General features: G+C 35.1%; 1 protein-coding gene across 3 annotated transcripts in view; it reads right to left on the minus strand.

Moving 5' to 3' along the window:
* Positions 1-22,151, minus strand: part of ARHGAP32 (Rho GTPase activating protein 32) — a 309,513-nt gene that overhangs the window by 192,449 nt on the left and 94,913 nt on the right. For all 3 annotated transcript variants that reach the window (XM_032167875.3, XM_032167877.3, XM_058447061.1), the window contains exon 2: positions 3,640-3,748. In XM_032167875.3, the coding sequence (XP_032023766.1) occupies positions 3,640-3,744 (105 nt within the window). In that variant the 5' untranslated portion in view covers positions 3,745-3,748. The remainder of the gene's footprint in view (positions 1-3,639; positions 3,749-22,151) is intronic.

The raw sequence follows: 22,151 nt of genomic DNA on the forward strand, positions 1-22,151 counted from the left end.
TAACCTTAAATGTAAACAGGCTAAACGCCCCAATTAGAAGACACAGACTGGCAAACCGGATAAAGAGTCAAGAACCACTGGGGTGCTGTATTCAGGAGATTCATCTCACATGCGCACATAGGCTCAAAATAAAGGGATGGGGGAAGATTTACCAAGCAAATGGAAGGCAAAAAAAAAGCAGGGGTTGCAATCCTAGTCTCTGATAAAACAGACTGTAAACCACAGAGATCAAAAAAGACAAGAGCATTACATAATGGCAAAGGGATCAATGCAACAAGAGCTAACTATCCTAAATATACATGCACCCAATACAGGAGCACTCAGATGCACAGAGCAAGTTTTTAGAGACCTACAAAGAGACTTAGACTCCCACACAATAATATTGAGAGACTTTAACACCCCACTGTCAATATTAGACAGATCAAGACAGAAAATTAACAAGGATATTCAGGACTTGAACTCAGCTCTGGACGAAACGGACCTAACAGACATCTACAGAACTCTCCGCCCCCAAATCAACAGACTATACATTCTTCTCAGCACCATGTCACATGTATTCTAAAACTGACCATATAATGGGAAGTAAACTACTCCTCAGCAAATGCAAAAGAATGGAAATCATAACAGTCTCTCAGACAACAAGCAACCAAAATAAAATTCAGGATTAAGAAACTCACTCAAAACCGCACAACTACATGGAAACTGAACAATCTGCACCTGAATGACTACTGGGTAAATAACGCAATTAAGGCAGAAATAAATAAGCTCTTTGAAATCAATGAGAACAAAGACACAACGTACCAGAATCTCTGGGACAAGTTAAAGCAGTGTTTAGAGGGAAATTTATTGCATTAATGACCACAGGAGAAAGTGGGAAAGATCTAAAATTGGTACCCTAACATCACAGTTAAAAGAACTAGAGAAGCAAGAGCAAACAAATTCAAGAGCTAACAGAAGACAAGAAAAAACTAAGATAGGAGCAGAACTGAAGGAGACAGAGACATGAAAAACCCTTAAAAAAAAATTAGTGAATCCAGGAGCTAGTTTCTTGAAAAGATTAACAAAATGGATAGACTGCTAGCCAGACTAATAAAGAAGAAAAGAGAGAAGAATAAAACAGACACAATAAAAAATGATAAAGGGGATATTAGCACTGATCCCACAGAAATACAAACTACAATCACAGAATACTGTAAACACCTCTACACAAATAAACTAGAAAATCTAGACGAAATGGATAAATTCCTGGACACATACACCTTCCCAAGACTAAACCAGGAAGAAGTTGAATCCCTGAATAGACCAATAACAAGTTCTGAAATTGAGGCAGTAATTAATAGCCTACCTACCAAAAAAAAAAAGCCCAGGATCAGACGGATTCACAGCCAAATTCTACTAGAGGTACAAAGAGAAGCTGGTACCATTCCTTCTGAAACTACTCCAAACAACTGAAAAAGAGGGACTCGTCCCTTACTCATTTTATGAGGCCAACATCATCCTGATACCAAAACCTAGGAGAGAGACAACAAAAAAGCAAAATTTCAGGCCAATATCCCTGATGAACATCAATGCGAAAATCCTCAATACAATACTGGCAAACCAAATCCAGGAACACATCAAAAAGCTTATCCACCACGATTAGGTCAGCTTCAACCCTGGGATACAAGGCTGGTTCAACATACGAAAATCAATAAGCATAATCCATCATAACAGAACCAGTAACAAAACAGAACCAATGACATAAACAGAACCAATGACAAAAACCACAATTATGTCAATAGATGCAGAAAAGGCCTTCGATAAAATTCAACACCGCTTCATGCTAAAAACTCTCAATAAACTAGGTATTCATGGAATGTATCTCAAAATAATAAGAGCTATTTATGACAAACCCACAGCCAATATCATACTGAAAGGGCAAAAGCTGGAAGCATTCCCGTGGAAAACCAGCACAAGACTTTAGATATACATATTTTTGACATCTGTTATGGAACACTAAATGACTTTGCTAATTCGTTTTTACTGCAGACTTGATGATATTTCTTGGTGAACTTAATGCACAATTACAAGAGAAAACATAGCTTATATATAAGAAACACTGACAATAAAGTCATCTCAATGACAACTAGTATTCTGAGAATCACAAGTAATCATAAGCTACTGTCCATGCATTCCAAACTATCAAATACTAAAACAAGAAGGGAGATTTCCATTCCCATACAAATGTGTAGGGAATATTTTTTTCTGAGCTCAAACTACAGGTCCAGTAGGGTTTTTCAGATCACATGTAAATGCAAAGTAAATTTCCATACTGCAAATTCCATTTAACTGTGCAACTGAGAACTTCCACTTAATCTTTAATTGGAATTGATTAATTGACAATGTAATAACATGCTAAAAGGCAAATATCAAGAAGAGAATCTAACAGAATTCTATAAATGCCTTCCTAGTGACCAATATGTTCAATTAAAATGTTTGTGAATTTATGTCAGTATTTGCTGTGCCTGAGTGAAAGACATTTTCAAAAATGAAATAAGTAAAATATCATTATAGATCAGCACTGATAGATGAACGTTTCCATTTTACTTTGACAGAGAACACTGACTCTTAACCACAGTTAAGTAAAATGTCCTCTCCCACAAAAGAATTTCTTCATTCTTATTAATAGACCTGTTACAAAAAGTTTTAATAAACTAAATGAGTATCTCAAACGTACTATGTGAAAAACTACACTGCTGATTTTTCCACCTATCCCCCAACACAAACTGCTTTTCCAGCATCTCAGTACTATAAATTCCATTCTTCAGGTTGATGAAGCCAAAAAACTTGAAGCCATTCTTAATATATCTTTATCTCATACTCTTATTACCCATTCATTGAAAAAACAGCTGGCTTTATCAGTAAAACTATAGCATCTAACCAATTCTCACTATATGTGCTATCATCCTGGTTCAAGCTACCATCACTATTTACCTATTAATTATAACACACAGATTCTCTTTACTTCTTCTTTTGCCTCCTCCTACTCACAGTAACCTGAGACTTCTTTAACATTTTAAGTCAGATTGTGTCACTGCTCAGCCAAAAATCCTCCAGTGGTTTCCCATCTCACTAAGCATAAAAAGCCAAAGTCTTCATCAATAAAGTACAAGAAACTGCATGATCTGCTTTCCACCCACCCAAACCACTTCTCTGACCTCGTTTCTTTCTCATCCAGTTTCAGCCACACTATCCTATTTGTGTTTCTTCCAACGTGTTCTCTAATCCTATACCACAGCCTGTAACTTGTTCTTCCATTGCCTAAAATGATGTGTTTCCAGATAAACGCACTACTCACTCCCTCACCTCCTTCAGGTCTTTGATCAAACCTCATCTTCCCACAGAGGCCATCTGTGACTACCCTATATAATTAGCACCTATCCTTTCACACTGTATTTTTACCACTCTGTAACCTTATTACTCTGCCCACAGACTCTAAAACAGTGCCAAGTATACAGTATTCACTCAATAAATATTTCCTGAATAAATGAACAAAGCAACAAAATTTTTTGTGTAATGTGTTCTCAGTTCCTTTTCCTTATATAAGTGCTATATATACATATATATGTATATATGAACAATTGTATAAAACTGATTTACCATTGCGCTAAGAGTTTCTTCCCAATCAGGCCGCTCTCGAGGGTGTACGTTTCTATGTAGCTCTGGAACAAAATCATCTTCTTCAGAATGTACTGAGGACTTCATCTTCCTAGAGATCAAAACATGAAAGATTCTGATAAGAATTTCCAATTCTATGAAAGCCTTCCAATGCTCACAATTGAAAGAGCAGAAAAACTACATGTCAGATTTGAAGTTCAGCTAAAAGAGCTTAAGTGAACAGCAGTGATCCTTTATTTCTACTCTGGCTTTCAGAGGTCTCCACTAATGTACCAAACACCTGCTTTTATTCCAGAAGATAAAATAAGGTTTATAGCTAGTTAACCTTTATGGTCCATGGTTATTATATAAAAACTGATTTTTATCAGTTCAACACAATCTGAACCTTGAAAAGATTTGCAACAGCAATTAGTTACTCTGAATCAATATTTACAGAACTGTGCTAAGCATTAGTATCATTACAGAATAAAGAAGAGATATGGTATTTCTGGTTCCAATCAATGGAGCGAGTGCAACAAATAAGGATTTGCAACGAGAACAACTATGAATGCTGGGCAAAACATATAAAACAGCTTGTCTGAAGGCAACAGAAAGCAACCAATACAGATGGGACTTCCAGGGCTACAAACTTTGAGAGAGGGAAAGCCCAGTCAAGCAAATTCCACATTAAATCCTTCTTTTTGTATAAGATCATTTTTCAAATCAATCATGGGAAATAGAGCCCAACATAATAACTGTAATCTTAGTGGGATGAGAAGGCAGAGGTTGGAGGCTGGGATTACCAAAGCAGGGAGGAATTCAGGAGGTAAAATACCCCCAAAAAAGACCTAAAGAGAAAGAGCCCAGAAATCTACAGCAAAAGTCACTTCAAATTATTAACTGAGTCCTAAGCTTATAAATATGTAGGAGAGGATGCCAAGAAACCCAAAACAAACCAAGTAAAGAGGCAAGTAGACATTTTGGCAGCCCATCAATGTTGAGGAGATGGGCTGGCAAGCAAGCACTGCCAAGATGGAGGAGCACTGAAAAACCCCTGGGCTATTAGGTGAGACTCTAAAAAAGCCATGCCTTAAGAGTATGGACAAAATAGCAATAGAAAAATTCTAACAAAGCCCCAAACCAAGCCTTCACAGAATCAGAAGTAGGGGAAGAAAAATTAACTGTTTTTGGAGGAAAAAGCATTCTCCAGACTCTCTGCAAATCTTTCATCCACATTATCTAGTATCCAGTAAACATTATGAGGCATGCTTAAAAAAAGAAGAACTAGTGAAAATTGAGAGAAAAAAAGTCAAACCAGAAAGACTCACATTTCATTCAGATCTTAGCATTATCAGAAAGAGACCTTAAAATGGCATTTGTGATTTTCTGCCTATGATGCAGAAAGCTGTAAAGAGCATCACTCCTAGCCCAGTAATAATAAAAAAATAGATAATCTGAAAATCTTGACTTTTCTAGGACACAACAGAAAACTGAGGTCTCAGGGCAACCAACTAAACACTATGGAAACACAAGCCTCTCTGAGATTAGATGGATGACAAGCAGTTACTTTTCTGAACACAATATAGGGAGAAGAGGGATACATAAGAAGAATTTAGTTAAATTTTTATCAAATTGCTAAAAACATTTATGATTTATATGTTCAATTGAATGAAAGTAAAAAATAAGAGAGAAATGATGAATTTCAACAGAGAATTGGAATCCATAAAATCAAATGTTCATTCTAAAACTGAAAAATACAGTATCTGAAATTAAGAACTAACTAGATACATTTAGTAGAACAATAAACATAGCTAAAGAGAGGGTTAGTGAACTGGAAGACAGTTTAGTAGAAAATATCCACATTGAAGAACACAGAGAAAAAAGGAACAGAAAATACACAAAATAGTATAAAGGATGAGAGACTTGGTTTAAAAAAAAGATCTCAAATATGTCTAAACTGATGACAGAGATAAGGGAGATAATTTTTTAAAAAAAGAGAATGTGACAAAAGCAATATTTGAAAACAAATGTTAAAAAGTTTTCAAAACTGATGAAATCATCAAACTAATGAGTCAAAGAAATTCTATAAACCTCAAGCAGAATTTTAAAAAATTAAAACCATAGGTAAATTACAGTCAAACTGCTAAAAACCAAACACAAAGAGAAATTCTTAAAAGTAGCCAGAGAATTTTTTAAAGTTGACTTCCAAGAAGCAATAATACCAATGTGAGAAGACATTTCAATGGAAAAGAGAAAATAATGAAATGAACCTTCAGTGTGCTAAAAGGAAAAAATATTTCCAACCTAGAATCTTCTACCTCACCAAAGTAACCATTTTGAAAGCAGGTAAAACAAATTATTTACAATGAAAGCTGAAAAAAATTACCACCAAGAGATCTGCAATAAAAGAAATAGGAAAGAGAATTCCTAATTAAAGAAAACTGATTCCAAAACTACAGAAACACATGAAAAGAATAAAGGGAAAAGTGGGGAAATATAAGTAAATATTGTATAAACATAAAAATAATGTCTTATTACGTTTACAATATATAAACATTAAAAACACAAAGGATAAGAAATGTACATTCGGTCAGTTTAGGATGTCTCTATTGGTTAAGAAGTGAGAAAAGTTCTATTTTATGGCATACTGTAAATAAGTCAAAGATATATGTTGCAGTCTCTATAGTGAACAATAAAAGAACAAGAAATAAATGTATAACTAAAAAGCTGATAGAGGAAAGGAATTTTGAAAAATAAAACATACGTATTAATCTAAGAGAAGGCAGGAAATAAAGAATAAGAGAAGAAATAATAAAACAAGGCAAATAAAAACAAATATTAAAATGGTAAACTTAAATCCAAGCATATTAATAATTTGGAAAGCAAACAGACTAGCTGGAAAAGATATGGAGAAATCAGACCCCTCATTCATTACTGGAAGGAATGTAAAATGGCACAGCCACTGTGGAAAAGACTGACAGTTTCTCAAAATGTTAAACAGAGAATTACCAAATGACCAAGCAATTCTACTCCTGGTATTTAATCAAGAGAAATAAAAACATGTCTACCAAGAACTTGTACCTGAATATTCATAGCAATATTATTCATAATAGCCAAAAAGTAGGGACAATCAAAATGCCCAGCAACTGAAGGATAAACAAAATGCACTAGGTACACATAATAAAATATTATTCAGTCATTAAAAAAGAATGAAGTGCTGATTCATGCTACCACAGGGATAAACATTGAAAACATTATGCTAAATAAACTAAGTCAGATGCAAAAGACCACAAATCATATAATTCTCTATATATGAAATTTTCAGAATAGTCAAGCCCATAGAGACAAAAAGTATATTAGTTGTTTCCAGAGGCTGGGGAGATGGAGACATGGAGAGTTCTACTAACAGGTAAGGGATTTCTTTCTCAAATGTTCTCGAATTAGATAATGGTGGTTTTCATATAACTTTGTGAATATATTAAAAACCACTGAATTGTATACTTTAAAAGTGAATCACATGGCATGTGAATTCTATTAATTAAAAAAAGTAAATGTACTTAAAGATCCCTATTAAAACACAAAGACTATAAGAAGGGATTTAAAAATCAACAATTGCTGGGCACAGTGGCTCACACCTATAATCCTAGCACTTCAGGTGGCGAAAGTGGGCATATTACTTGTGCCCAGGAGTTCAAGACCAGACTGGGCAAGACAGTGGGACCCCATCTGTAAAAAAAAAAAAAAAAAAAAAAAAACACAAAAATTAGCCAGGTGAAATGGTATACACCTGTGGTCCCAGCTTCTCCACAGGCTGAGGTGAGAGGATCACCTGAGCCCAGGACGTCGAAGCTGCAGTGAGCCATGTTCACACCACTGTACTCCAGCCTGGGTGACAGAAAAGGAACTTGTCTCAAAATAAAAGGAACTTGTCTCAAAATAAAAAGCAACATCAGGCAAAGTAGATCTTAGGCACAAGGTATTACTAGAGATAAAGGGGGACGTTTCATAAAAGCATCAAATTAACAGGTTAACAATTTATATGCAATAAATTGTAAACAAAATTTGTATGCAAAAAATAACAGCTTCAAAATACATAAAGTTGAAAGAACTAAAAAATAGGTAAATCCACTATCACAGTTGTAGATTTTAGCAAATCTCTCTCAATGGCTGATAGAATAAGCAGACAAAACCATAAGTATATGACTTGAACAATTCAATTTTCCAATGTGAACTAACACAGAACATTAAACCCAACAACTACAAAACTCTTTTTTTCTTTCACATTCTTTTCAAGCATATATGAAACATTTACAAATGGACTAAATGCTAGTAGACGAAGTCTCAACAAATTAAAAAAATTTAAGTCATGAATCACGTTTTGTAACCACCGCAGAACTGCACTAAAAATCAATGACTGAAAGATAACTAGAAATTCCTCTAAATGTTTGGAAATTAAGAAACACAATACTGAATAACTCATAAACCAAACATAAAAATAACAATGGAAATTAGAAAGCCTTTTTATGTGAAGGATAATGAAAATACAATAGATGAAAATGTGTGGAATACAACTAAAGAGGTATTTAGCAAAATTTATAGCTCTAAATCCATGTTCCTGGAAATGAGACAAGTTGAAAAATTAATACTTCTAAGCTTCTATCACAAGAAGCTAGAAAAAGAATAGTAAATTAATTCAAGGAAAGTATTTAAAAATGTTTAAGTAACAAATCAATAAAATAGAAAGTAAGTGTATGAAAGAGAAAACAAAGCCAAAGGTTGATTGTTTAAAAGATTAATAAAATGAACAATCCCTAGAACAAGTCTGATCAATAAAAAAATGGAGAATCTACGATATAGATAATAAAAAGGGAGCCATAAACAGAAAGCCTGTGAACATTAAAAAGATTCTAAGGCTGGGCCGGGCGTGGTGGCTCACGGCTGTAATCCCAGCACTTTGGGAGGCCGAGGCGGGTGGATCACGAGGTCAGGAGATCAAGACCATCCTGGCTAACACGGTGAAATCCCGTCTCTACTAAAACTACAAAATATTAGCCAGGCGTGGTGGCAGGCGCCTGTAGTCCCAGCTACTCAGGAGGCTGAGGCAGGACAATGGCATGAACCCAGGAGGCGGAGCTTTGCAGTGAGCCGAAATCACACCACTGCACTCCAGCCTGGGCCACAGAGTGAGACTCCGTCTCAAAAAAAAAAAAAGATTCTGAGGCCACTATGAACATTTTTACTGCAATGCAGTTGAGAATTTAGTTGAAATGAACAAATCCTCTGAAGAACCCAATTCACCAAAACTGAAACAATAAATAAAAATATTTGTACAGTCCTACAGCTATTAAACAAAATTAATCTGTAAGGAAACTCCAAGCCCAAATGAATTCATTGAACTCTTTTAAACACACAAGCCAAAAATAATAAAAATTGTATCAACATTCTTCCAAAGTATAAAAATAAAAGGAACACTTCCCAATCTATCCAATAAGGCCAAGCCAGAGTTTATAGCAAAAGCTAGACATTACTAGAAGAGAAAATTATAGGTTGATATAATGAACATAGTTAAAAACTCCTAAACAAAATATAAAATCAAACCCAGTAATATACAAAAACCCAGTAATATACAAAAAGGATAGTGACCGAGTGAGTTTCAGTTCAAAATGCAAATTGATTTAACGTTCTAAAATCAAGCCCTATAATTGACCACACTATTAAAGGGAAATATATATATATAATTTCTTTCTTTTTAATTTCTTCCAAAAAAAAAAAAAACAGGATACATATGTAGAACGTGCAGGTTTGTTACATAGGTATACATGTGCCATGGTGGCTTGGGGCACCTATTGACTCGTCCTCTACTTTCTGTTCCCTCCCCTCACCCTCCACCCCTCAACTGGCCCTGATCTGTGTCGTTTCCCTCTCTGTGTCCATCTGTTCTCGATGTTCAACTCCCACCTATGAATGACAACATGCAGTGTTCTGTTTTCTGTTCCTGTGTTAGCTTGCTGAGGATGATGGCTTCCAGCTTTGTCCAAGTCCCTGAAAAGGACATGATCTCATTCCTTTTTATGGCTTCATAGTATTCCATGGTGCATATGTACCACATTTGCTTTATCCAGTCTGTCACTGATGGCCATTTGGGTTGGTTCCATGTCTCTGCTGTTGTAAATAGTGCTGCATTAAACATATGTGTGCAAGTGCCTTTATAGTAGAATGATTTATATTCCTTTGGGTAATGGAATTGCTAGGTCAAACGGTATTTCTGGTTCTAGATCGTTGAGGAATTGCCATAGTGTCTTCCACAAGGGTTGAACTAATTTACATTCCCACCAACAGTGTAAAAGTGTTTCTATTTCTCCACAGCCTCGCCAGCATCTATTGTTTCCTGACTTTTTAATAATCGCCATTTTGACTGGCATGAGATGGTGTCTCACTGTGGTTTTGATTTGCATTTCTCTGATATCAGTTATGTTGAGCTTTTTTTCATATGTTTGTTGGCCACGTAAATGTCTTCCTTTGAGAAGTATCTGTTCATATCCTTTACCAACTTTTTGATGGGGTTATTTATCTTTTTCTTGTAAATATGTTTGAAGTTCCTTGTAAATTCTGGATATTAGACCTTTGTCAGAGAGGTAGATTGCAAAAATTTTCTCGCATGCTATAGGTTGCCTGTTCACTCTGATGATGTTTCTTTGGCTGTGGAGAAGGTATTCGGTTTAATTAGATCCCATTTGTCAATTTTGGCTTTTATTGCAATTGCTTTTGGCGTTTTTGTTATGAAGTTTCTGCCCATGTCTATGTCCTGAATGGTACTACCTAGGTTTTCTTCCAGGGTTTTTATGGTGTGAGGTTTTACATTTAAGTCTTTAATCCATCTTGAGTTAATTTTTGCATAAGGTGAAAGGAAGGGGTCCAGGTTCAGTTTTCTGTATATGGCTAGCCAGTTTTCCCAGCACCATTCACTCAATAGGAGATCTCTTCCCCATTGTTTGTTTTTGTCAGGTTTGCCAAAGATCAGAGGGTTATAGATGTGTGGTGTTATTTCTGAGGTCTCTGTTCTGCTCCATTGGTCTATATGTCTGTTTTGGTACCAGTACCCTGCTGTTTTGGTTACTGTAGCCTTGTAGTATAGTTTGAAGTCAGGTAGCGTGATGCCTCCAGCTTTGTTCTTTTTGCTTAGGATTGTCTTGGCTATATGGGGTCGTCTTTGATTTCATATGAAATTTAAAATAGTTTTTTCTAATTCTGTGAAGAATGCCAATGGTAGTTTGATGGGAATAGCATTGAATCTATAAATTATTTCAGGCAGTATGGCCATTTTCACAATATTGATTCCTCCCAACCATGAGGATGGAATGTTTTTCTATTTGTTTGTGTCATCTCTTATTTCCTTGAGCAGTGGTTTGTAGTTCTCCTTGAAGAGGCCCTTCACATCCCTTGTTAACTGTATTCCTAGGTATTTTATTCTTTTTGTAGCAATTGTGAATGGGAGTTCATTCATGATTTGGCTCTCTGCTTGCCTATTGTTGATATAAAGGAATGCTTGGGATTTTTACACACTGATTTTGTATCCTGAGACTGCTGAAGCTGCTTATCATTTCAAGGAGTTTTTGGGCTCAGATGACTGGGTTTTCTAAATATAAAATCATGTCATCTGCAAACAGAGACAACTTGGCTTCCCGTCTTCCTATCTGAATAACCTTTATTTCTTTCTCTTGCCTGACTTCCCTGGCCAGAACTTCCACTACTATGTTGAATAGGAGTGGTGAAAGAGGGCACCCTTGTCTTCTACTGGTTTTCAAAGAGAATGTTTCCATCTTTTGTCCATTCAATATGATATTGGCTGTGGGTTTGTTATAAATAGCTCTTATTATTGTTTTGAAATATGTTCCATCAATATCTAGTTTATTGAGAGTTTTTAACATGAAGGGATGTTGAATTTTATCAAAGGCCTTTTCTGCATCTATTGAGATAATCATGTGGTTTTTGTCTTTGGTTCTGAAGTCTACAGAACTCTCTACCCCAAATCAACAGAATATACATTCTTCTCAGTGCCACATGGCACTTACTCTAAAAACGAACACATAATTGGAAGTAAAACACTCCTCAGCAAATGCAAAAGAACTAACATCACAACAAACAATCTCTCAGACCACAGTGCAATCACATTAGAACTCAAGATTAAGAAACTCACTCAAAGCCACACAATTTCATAGAAATTGAACAACCTGCTCCTGAATGACTCCTGGGTAAATAAATTAAGGCAGAAATCAGGAAGTTCTTTGAAACAAATGAGAACAAATAGAGACAACATACCAGAATCTCTGGGACACAGCTAAAGCAGTGTTAAGAGGGAAATGTATAGCACTAAACGCCCACATCAGAAAGCTAGAAAGATCTCAAATGGACACTCGAACATCACAATTAAAAGAGCCAGAGAGGCAAGAGCAAACTAATCCAAAAGCTAGCAAAACACAAGAAATAACTAAGATCAGAGAAGAAATGAAGGAGATAGAGACATGAAAAACCCTCCAAAAAAAAAAAAAAATCAACAAATCCAGGGGCTGTTTTTTTGAAAACAAACAAACAAACAAACAAAAACACTAGATAGACTAATAAAGAAGAGAGACAAGAATCAAATAGACACAACAAAAAATGTTTAGGGACACCACTGACCCCACAGAAATAGAAACTACAATCAGAGAATACTATAAACACCTCTACACAAATAAACTAGAAAATCTAGAAGAAATGGATACATTCCTGGACACATACACCCTCCCAAGACTAAACCAGGAAGAAGTTGAATCCCTCAATAGACCAATAACAAGTTCTGAAATGGAGGCAGTAATTAATAGCCTACCAACCAAAAAAAAAAATGCTCAGGACCAGACAGATTCACAGCCAGATTTTACCAGAGGTACAAAGAGGAGCTGGTACCATTCCTTCTGAAACTACTCCAAACAATTAAAAAGGAGGGACTCCTCCCTAACTCATTTTATGAAGCCAGCATCATCCTGATATCAAAACCAGAAAGAAACACAACAAAAAAAAGAAAACTTCAGGCCAATATCTCTGATGAACATTGATGCAAAAATCCTCAATAAAATACTGGAAAATCGAATCCAGCAGCACATCAAAAAGCTTATCCACCACGATCAAGTTGGCTTCATTCCTGGGATGCAAGGCTGGTTCAACATACGCAAATCAGTAAATGTAATCCATCACATATAATTTCAATAGGTAAAATGTAATATCTATTCATAAATTCTTTAAAATATTTTAATGAAAATTATTGAAAAACACAAATACAGCTAAGCATCACACTTAACACTGAAATACTAAATGATTTCCCACTGAGATCATGAACAAGACAAGAACGCTGTTTTCTATTCAACACTGTACTTGAGGTCTTATTCACTTCAGGAAAAAAGCAAGAAAAAATGTAAAAATTGGAAAAGAAAACATTTTTCTTTATTTGAAGACATGGCATGTAAATAAACAATCTAAAAGACACTATAAGTAATTTAGAATAAATAAGTTAGCAAGATCACTGGTTTACATGGTCAATATGTAAAAAAATCAAGTGTATTTACATATACTATATACAATTATTTATTAAGACAAAAAATACATTAACAATACTAGTTTTAATATTTTTCATACAATAGACTACTGCTCATAAAAAGGAATTTGCAAAAAGTAGATGAATTTCATAAATGTTGTGCAACAGAAGTCAGACATTAGAGTACATGCTATATAATTCTATTGGCATTAAGTTCAAGAACAGGCTAAATTAATCTATTGTGACAAAGTCAGAGTAATAGTTACCCTTGGGAGAAGTACTGACTAGAAGGAACAAGGGTTTTGTGTGTGCTAGAAATAATCTATACCTTGATTGGGTTGTGATTATCTGGGTATATATTTTGTACAAATTTATCAAGGTGTACATTTATGATTTGTAGACTTTATTACATGTGTTATACCTCAAAGTGTAAAAGTTTATTGATAAATGTTACACAGTTTAAAAGGTATAAAAATTATATTTATATATATATTATGGGCCATGTAATGATGAACCAACTCCATAAGAAATTTAGTATCCATTTATTTGACTCTCTTGTTCTATGCTTTTAAAATTATGGACAAATTTTATTCTTCAGGTGTTTGATTGTAGTTTCATATCTAACAAAAAAGCTGTAGTTAAGGACTGCCAACCATAGAAATCTAAGTAACCTACTGCTGTATTTTTTACCAGAGTTTTCTGTAAAACATCTTCAGACTTAAACCTGAATGCATTTGATGAAAATGAAAAATAGGAGAGAAAACTACTTCCCCCAAATTGAAAGATTATGGGAACCAGCCTTATCATCTTGCTGTTTCCCTCATTAAGAAATTATGTAAATATCTGTCATATATTCACTTTATTTGCATGAGATTCTTGCTCATAACTTATGAAAAATTACACTTGACAATGTTGAAGTTCCACAGAGAAGTCCAAGCGGATTTCCTTCTCAAGACAAATACAGCATATTGCCCAGGAACAGCACCTCAGGGACTGTTCGCTCCCAGGAATATCTTTTCTTCGTCCCTGGAATCAATTCCAAGCAGGATCTCTTTCTCTTTTTATTCTTCTGATTGGTTTTTTTCTTATTCTTTGCCAAATTTGGTTCTGGTTCTGCAACAGTTGTTGCCAGTTACTATCCACTGGTGGCAACAATGGCTGAAGTCCATTTTACGGCCAGGCCATTTGATATCTACTCTCTGTCTGCAACAGAGAATTTGGTTTGTTAGTCAATTTTTGTCTGTCTGTGTACAAATATGCCTCAATTCCACTGGAGAGAACAGCTCTTTGAGATATGTCCTAAGTGCTCAGTTTGGTGTTCTCTATTCATTTTACCCATGGCTGACGATATAAATCTGAGACTACCAGCGTTCTGTGTGCCTGGAACTGATAAAAGCTATTATCTGCTTATCATAGGGTGCAATAAATTTTCCTACTTTCAAAGGATATTAATAAATTAGACTGTAAAGCCTCTTAAAATACAGGAACTCTGTTCTGGTTAGCCTATACGGACTAATAATCACTTACATAAATCTAATATTCCCAGAATTCCTAGAAAATAAAGAAACTAACCCTCTAACACTGATGGGATAGTTATATTGGTGGTGACTATGAAACAGAGGTTTGCTGAAGCCAGTTGGAACGCAGTTTTGGTCACTTCCCCCTCAAAATGTCTTATATACTATAATTCTTCATATGTATTACAACTGAATCATACACAAATCAAAAATATATAAAGAAAAATTATTCCCATCCCTGTCTCCAATCTGCCCAATTCCAACCCATTAAATTCTCTACCTGCCAAGGTAATCAATTTCCTATATAGTCTTCCGAACTTTATTACTATAGCTGCATATATTCATACATAAATTATTCATATGTATGAAAAAATACATCCACACAGAGTATAAAAGCAATGTGTACATATGCTGCTCCTTAGTAGGTTTACACATTGTTGTATACCTTGTTTTCCTCTAACTTTTCCTGGAGACCTTCCATATCAATACATAGAACTTCTTTGCTGTTTTTACAACTATATAATGTTCCCCTGTGTAGCTATTCCATAATTTATTTAACTAATGCCCTACTGATGAGTACTTGAATAAATTCTTTCCAATCTACTGCTATTACAAACAATGCTACAATAAGTTTGTACATTTATATGTCATTCTATATATGTACAAGTATATCTGAAAAACAAATTTTCAACAGTAAAAAAATTATTTGTATATATTAGCCCATTTTTCTATTGGGTTGTTGGACTTTTTCTTAACCATTTTTAGTTCTTTGTATATTAAGGAGATTAATCCTTCATCTGTAATATGAGTTCCAGGTATTTTTCCCAGGTTGTAATTTGCCCTTGCTTATTTTGTTTTTTGTAATGTAGATGTTTTATATATTGTAATGTGGACGTTTTATGTAATGTAGATTTTTTTGTAATGTAGATGTTTTACGTAGCCTCATTTCTCAACCCTTTCCTTCATGGCTTTTTCTTTTACTGCTTTAAATCATAGTTCAAAATGCCTATTATAGAAAAAAAATTATGTTAATTCTCTATGTTTGCTATTAATATTTTTTTTTTTTTTTTTTTTTTTTTTTTTTGGAGACAGGGTCTGGCTCTATCACCAGGGCTGGAGTGCGGTGGTGTAATCATAGCTTACTACAGCCTCAAACTCCTGGGCTCAAGAGATGGGCCCACTTTAGTCTCCTGAATACCTGGGACTACACCACCATGCCAGGCTGTTTTTTTTTTTTTTTTTTTTGTAGTGACAGGGTCTTGCTATCTTGACCAGGCTGGTTTCAAACTCCTGGCCTCAAGGGATCCTGTCACTTCAGCCTCCCAAAATGCTGGGATTACAGGCATGAGTCACTGCACCCGGCCTTAAAATATTTTTTATGTTTTCATTTAGTACATTTAAATCTTTGATCATTTGTAATTCATCCATGACGTAGGATTCCTATTTTCTTTACTTCCACAGTTGAATATTCAGTTTCTCCAAAACTATTTACTGAATAGTACATATTGTCTCCATTGGCTTTTGAGAAGCCATCTTTATCATATCTAAATGTTCCTGTGAATGTGGGTATATTTCTAGGATTCCCATTCTACCCCATAATACATTCTCTTCATGTCCCACAACCAATGGGTTTTAATTACTGAGACTAAGACTTCACAATACAACATCTAGTTGCAAAAGTCCTCTATATCCACTACCCTTGTTCTTTTTCTTTTTCCTACAAAGTTTCTTGGTTAAATTATTTAACCATGATCAATTTATTTAGTTTTTTAAAAAGGATTCTTATCATCACATTAAATTTATAAATTAACTTAAACTAACATCTTTATGGTGCTATTTCCAGTTATGAAGAAGGCATATTCTTCAATTGTTCCAAACTTCTTTTATGTTCTTCAATGATGGTTTACATTTTTATCACGCAAGTTTTAGGGTTTGTTGTTAAGTTTATTTCTGGTATCCCATCTTTGTTGCTCTTGAAAGTGGCACTTTTTCTTCCATTTTATCTTCTAACTAGTTATTGTTTGATACACTATTTTAAGCCCTGTTTTGCAGAAAGGAAAAGTGGAATGCTTGACCATATCTTCGTCATTCCTGATGTGGTAAACTATTTTTTCCTGGAAGACCCCACCTGCCAGCTGAAGAGGACACTGAAGCAGCCATTCACACTCCTAAGACCCACCAAATTGCGTGAAAGGCACCATGATTCTGTCTCAGTGAATGTTCCCTGCAGAGAAGTTTCCTCTCAAAACCTATGAAAAAAACTTCCCAGTGGACTTCCAATCCTAGACTGCATATATGTGAGGAAGCAAATCTCTCCTTCTCCAAGTGTCTCAAAAATCATTACGTTAAATAGGAAAAAATAAATCCTTAACAGAATGATATGGATGGCACCAGAAGGCCAGAGATCAGACTTTGATACACTTCTGAAAGTCTAAAAGACTGAAAAACTTAAAAGCAAGTGGAATCATACTGACCTAAAGAGAAAAACAGAAGTTCAAGGGCTATACTCCACCCCTCTCCACAACGAGAGAGATGCTTGCCCCCAGGGTACTAACAAAAACTGGAAAATTATCCCGTAAAGTAATTTAACAACTGACCAGAAGGACTAGGGCTCCTAATGTGGGTGTGTGCACCTAAGAGAACCAAGGCAGAGCCATATGCATAATGGGGCTACTGAAGAAAACACAGCAGGGGAAAGGGCAAAGAAGCGCAGATATTTTGCTTAGCAGTTAAAAGCTAGGTTCTGAACAGTCAGAATAAAACAGAACATGTACACTGAATGAATAAAGCTCCAAAGCGCAAGAAGAAAGAAAATGACCTAAATTTACTATAAAAATACCTTGTGCGTATATATCTATATGTGAAGAACCCTTAAAAATAATTTACCTACTCAAATTGAATTTGAACAATTAAAAAAAGAAGATGAAATTAGTGAGCTAAGAGAACAAGTACAAAAAAACTTCACAAAGTAAAATGTAAAAAGAAATATATCATAAAAGAAAAGATTCAGGGGACTTAATAGAGGCAAAGGCAATAATAGGAAACAACAAAATTTCTTCCCTAACACAAAGGTTCGACTCTGTAGACAGAAAGTCACTAAGTTCCAAACTAAAGAACTCACTAAGCTCCAAACTAAAGAACTGGTAACAAAATATATATAACTAACAATAAAAAAGAAACTCTTAATAAGTATCCAGGCAAAAAGAACACGTTACCTACAAAGGAAAAGAAAAAAACAGATTGGCATTTGAGCTTATACAAGAAATCAGAGCATATCACCCAGAGAACTTAACTGAACAAAAATACTTAAGAAGATATCAAGCAAATACAAATGATCCAAAACTGACACATTAAGATAGAAAGTGATACAGAGAAGAAGCAACATAAACACTAAACAACGACACAAATAATTAAATCTGAATGAAAAACAAAAAACATTAAACTGACGGAGGCAGAATGGGTGAATAAAAGAGTTTCAAAAGTCTCATCTAGAAGTATGAGACTGAGAGAAGGAGGAAGTTAAAGTTTCCTAAAGATCTTATTTTATGAGGAAGAGAAGTACAGCAGAAGAGAGAACCATGATTTAAAACACAAACATACATACACAGAAAGAGAGAGAAAGAGAGAGAACCAGAGACAGAGAGAGAGAGAGAGAGAAAACCTGGGTAAAAGAAATTATTTTATTTTCAGCTAGAGAAAATACATGTATGATTATGAGAACATGGAGGCAGAAACTAATCATTAATGTAAAGAAAATGTAAAGAAAAGTATAGCGAAACTTCCTAAATTAAGTATCTGGGAAGGTTTTGCTTGCTCTGATTATCATCTTGCTAAGCTAGTCACTTGACATATTTAATTTAAAAAAAAAGAAAATTGACTAATTTATAAATAGAGCTTTAAAAGTTTCAGGGATTTCAATTTATTTTTGAAAGTCCCATTGACTAAGAGAGTTTAGTGCTGAAGTGAAATGCAAAAGTTAGAAAAATTAGGTTTGGGTTTAAATTTTTTAACTTCAATTAAACAACCTAATAACCAGGAACTTTTACATAGGTCTATATAGTTTCTATACTCTAGGGCCTTTCTTGAACATCAAAATACTCATACAGATAGATACAAGAAAGGCCCACCTTGGACTCCATCCCAAAGGGCTTAATTACTAAAATACCAAGAAAGTCCTGTACGGGCATGCCTCATGGTTAAGACAGATTCATTTCGCAGATTATGAAGACAGCCTAATGGCTAGACTCCATTACTGCCTAAAATGTTCTAAGATTAAGGGATGTTCATATCAGACTTTGTTGATTACTATTAAATTCACTGATGAGAGCATGTTGGGTGAATGTTATACTTACTGTTAAAAGAATATTTTAGAAGCTTCTACACAGCAAAGAAAACAATCAACAAAGTGAAGAGACAACCCACAGCAAGGGAGAAAATATTTGCAAACTACCCACGGGAGAAGGGATTAATAACTAGAATATATAAGGAGTCCAAACAACTCTATAGGAAAAAATGTAATAATCAGATTTAAAAATGGGCAAAAGATTTGAACAGGCATTTCTCAAAAGACAGCAACAAATGGCAAACAAGCGTAGGAAAAAGTGCTCAACATCATTGATCATCAGAGAAATGCAAATCAAAACTACAATGAGATCATCTCACCCCAGTTAAAATGGCTTATATCCAAAAGAAAGGCAATAACAAATGCCGGCAACAATGTGGAGAAATGGGAACCCTCACACATTGTTGGCAGGAATGTAAATTAGGCAACTACTATGAAGAAAAGTTTGGAGGTTCCTCAAAAAAACTAAAAATAGAGCTACCATATGATCTAGCCATCCCACTGCTGGACATATACCCAAAGGAAAGGAAATCAGTCTACTGAAGAGGTATCTGTACTCCCATATTTGTTGCAGCACTGTTCACAATAGCCAAGATCTGAAAGCAACCTAAGTGTCCATCAACAAATGAATAGATAAAGAAAATGTGGTACTTATACCCAATGGAGTGCTACTCAGTCATAAAAAATAATGAGATTTAGGCATTTGCAACAACAGGGTTGGAGCTAGAGGTCATTATGTTAAGTGAAATAAGCCAGGCACAGAAAGACAAACATCACATGTTCTCACTTATTTGTGTGATCTAAAAATCCAAACAATCGAACTCATGGATGCAGAGAGTAGAAGGATGGTTACCAGAGCCTGGGAAGGATGGTTGGGGCATAGTGGGGGGTTGGTGGGGATAGTTAATGGGTCCAAAAAGTAGTTAGAATAAATAAATAAGGGCTAGTATTTGATAGCACAATAGGGTGACTATAGTCAATAATAATTTAATTGTACACTGAAAAATAATTTAAAAAGTATAACTGGATTGTTTATAAAACAAAGGGTAAATGCTTGAGGGGATGGTTACCCCATATTCCATGATATGATTATTACATATTGTGTGCCTATATCAAAACATCTCATGTACCCCATAAAAATATACACCCACTATGAACCCCCTAAAATTAAAAATAATTTTTTAAAATAATATTTTAGGGGCTAAACTAAATCCCAGATGTTTCTTCAAAGTTACAAAGCAATATAAGTTGTATCTTTTTGGGCAAAATATACATCTTTTTTGACATCACAAGTAATAGGTTATTAAAGATGTGGTGCCTTTGAAAAGCCACACAGTATAAAATGGGCCTGAGTGTGATACTGGTATTTATGGACATACCGTTAATTGGTTTTTTTTGTTTTGGTTTTTTTGTGCGGTTTTTTTGTTTGTTGAGGTTTGTTTGTTTGTTTTTGAGATGGAGTCTCATTCTGTCACCCAGGCTGGAATGCAGTGGCATGATCTCAGCTCACTGCAACCTCTACCTCCCAGGTTCAAGCAATTCTCCTGCCTCAGCCTCCCAAATAGCTGGGATTACAGGTACCCACCACCACGCCCGGCTAATTTTTGTATTTTTAGTAGAGACAAAGTTTCGCCACGTTGACCAGGCTGGTCTCAAACTCCTGATCTCAGGTGATCTGCCTGTCTCAGCCTCCCAAAGTGCTGGAATCACAGGTGTGAGCCACCATGCCCAGCCTCAGTTAATTGTTAATACTACCTCTCTATACTTCCAGGATCATTAAAACTGGCTGGGAAGCCTGAAATCAAGAATTTCTGCAGAACGTAAAAGAACAGGCATAGTAATAAAAACAGAAAATCTTGAAATTGTTTTATGAGCTTCCAGGGGAAATGAGCCATTAAAAGAAATCATCTACATCTGATCTGATCTCCTGGGCCTGGGAGTTCAAAGCTGTTTTGAGCCTAGAAGATGTATAATACCACAGTCAAGACCCTTATTACCTACTTAGACTGCCACAATAGCTTCTAATTTGTGGCATCCTTCCAAATAAGGTAACTGGTCAACGAACCAGGGGTTGGGAACCCCTGAGGTAGAGGATGAATAATGCAACCAACCAATCAGTCAAGCGCATGAAGTATCATTAGTTCTATAATGCTGTAAATGAATAAAGGCATTGTCCCCCCAAATTAAAATATGTTCACCAAATCATCCAGTTTAACTAGAGTCAGAACTTTCTCGTCACTTAAAATGAATTGCCTTAATAATGGAGATAAACGTGAAGATCAGCGATCTGGACATCTACAGATCCTGATCAAAAATATGGTTCAATTATGCACTATATCATCTCTGTAGTTGCTTCAAATTATATGTCATATTTGCCAGGCTGTCTATCAGCCCATAACATGATATTTGGGAAGTCTAAACAAAATCATATGATAAACACTTCTACCTTCAAATGCCAAAGAACTAGAACCTTTCATGATTCCTAGATGTCCTAGAGGTCACATTTTTTAAAAGTCACATTATTGCATTCATTACTTCATTTTTATGATGGTCACATAAGATTATGTGACAGCCTGGGTGACAGAATGAGACTCCATCTCAAAAACAAACAAATCTCAACAAACATCATTGGTGCTCATAACCTCCTCAAAAAAAGGAACTTGAGATATCAGCTGTAGCCTCTTATAAGTTATCAATTAGCGGAAAATAGCATTTAGCAGCAGATGGCCCCAAAAATCTTTCATTAAAGTCTTCACTTTCAAAGTCAGTTACATCTGGGTTCAAATTTTTGCTCTGCCACTTGCAAAATTTTGCTCTATCATGACAAATGTGGGCTGTGTGACTCTCTGAGCCATAAATTCCTCACCGAGGAAATAGGAAAATGATACCTGCTTTATAGGAGTGATAAGCAGTTAACTGATACACCATATAAAGCATACGTATGGCCTAGTACATTACATATAACAATTTCTAAGTAAAGTTTTTCTTTCTTGATAGAATTAAAACTTTTATATTTTACCTTTTCTGTCTTATATTCCTCCTTCTTATCCAGGGATGGATTTTTCTAATGATCTCTAGGAACTATTTT

Source organism: Hylobates moloch, unplaced genomic scaffold, assembly GCF_009828535.3.
Source record: "Hylobates moloch isolate HMO894 unplaced genomic scaffold, HMol_V3 SCAFFOLD_11, whole genome shotgun sequence".
Lineage (NCBI taxonomy): Eukaryota > Metazoa > Chordata > Mammalia > Primates > Hylobatidae > Hylobates > Hylobates moloch.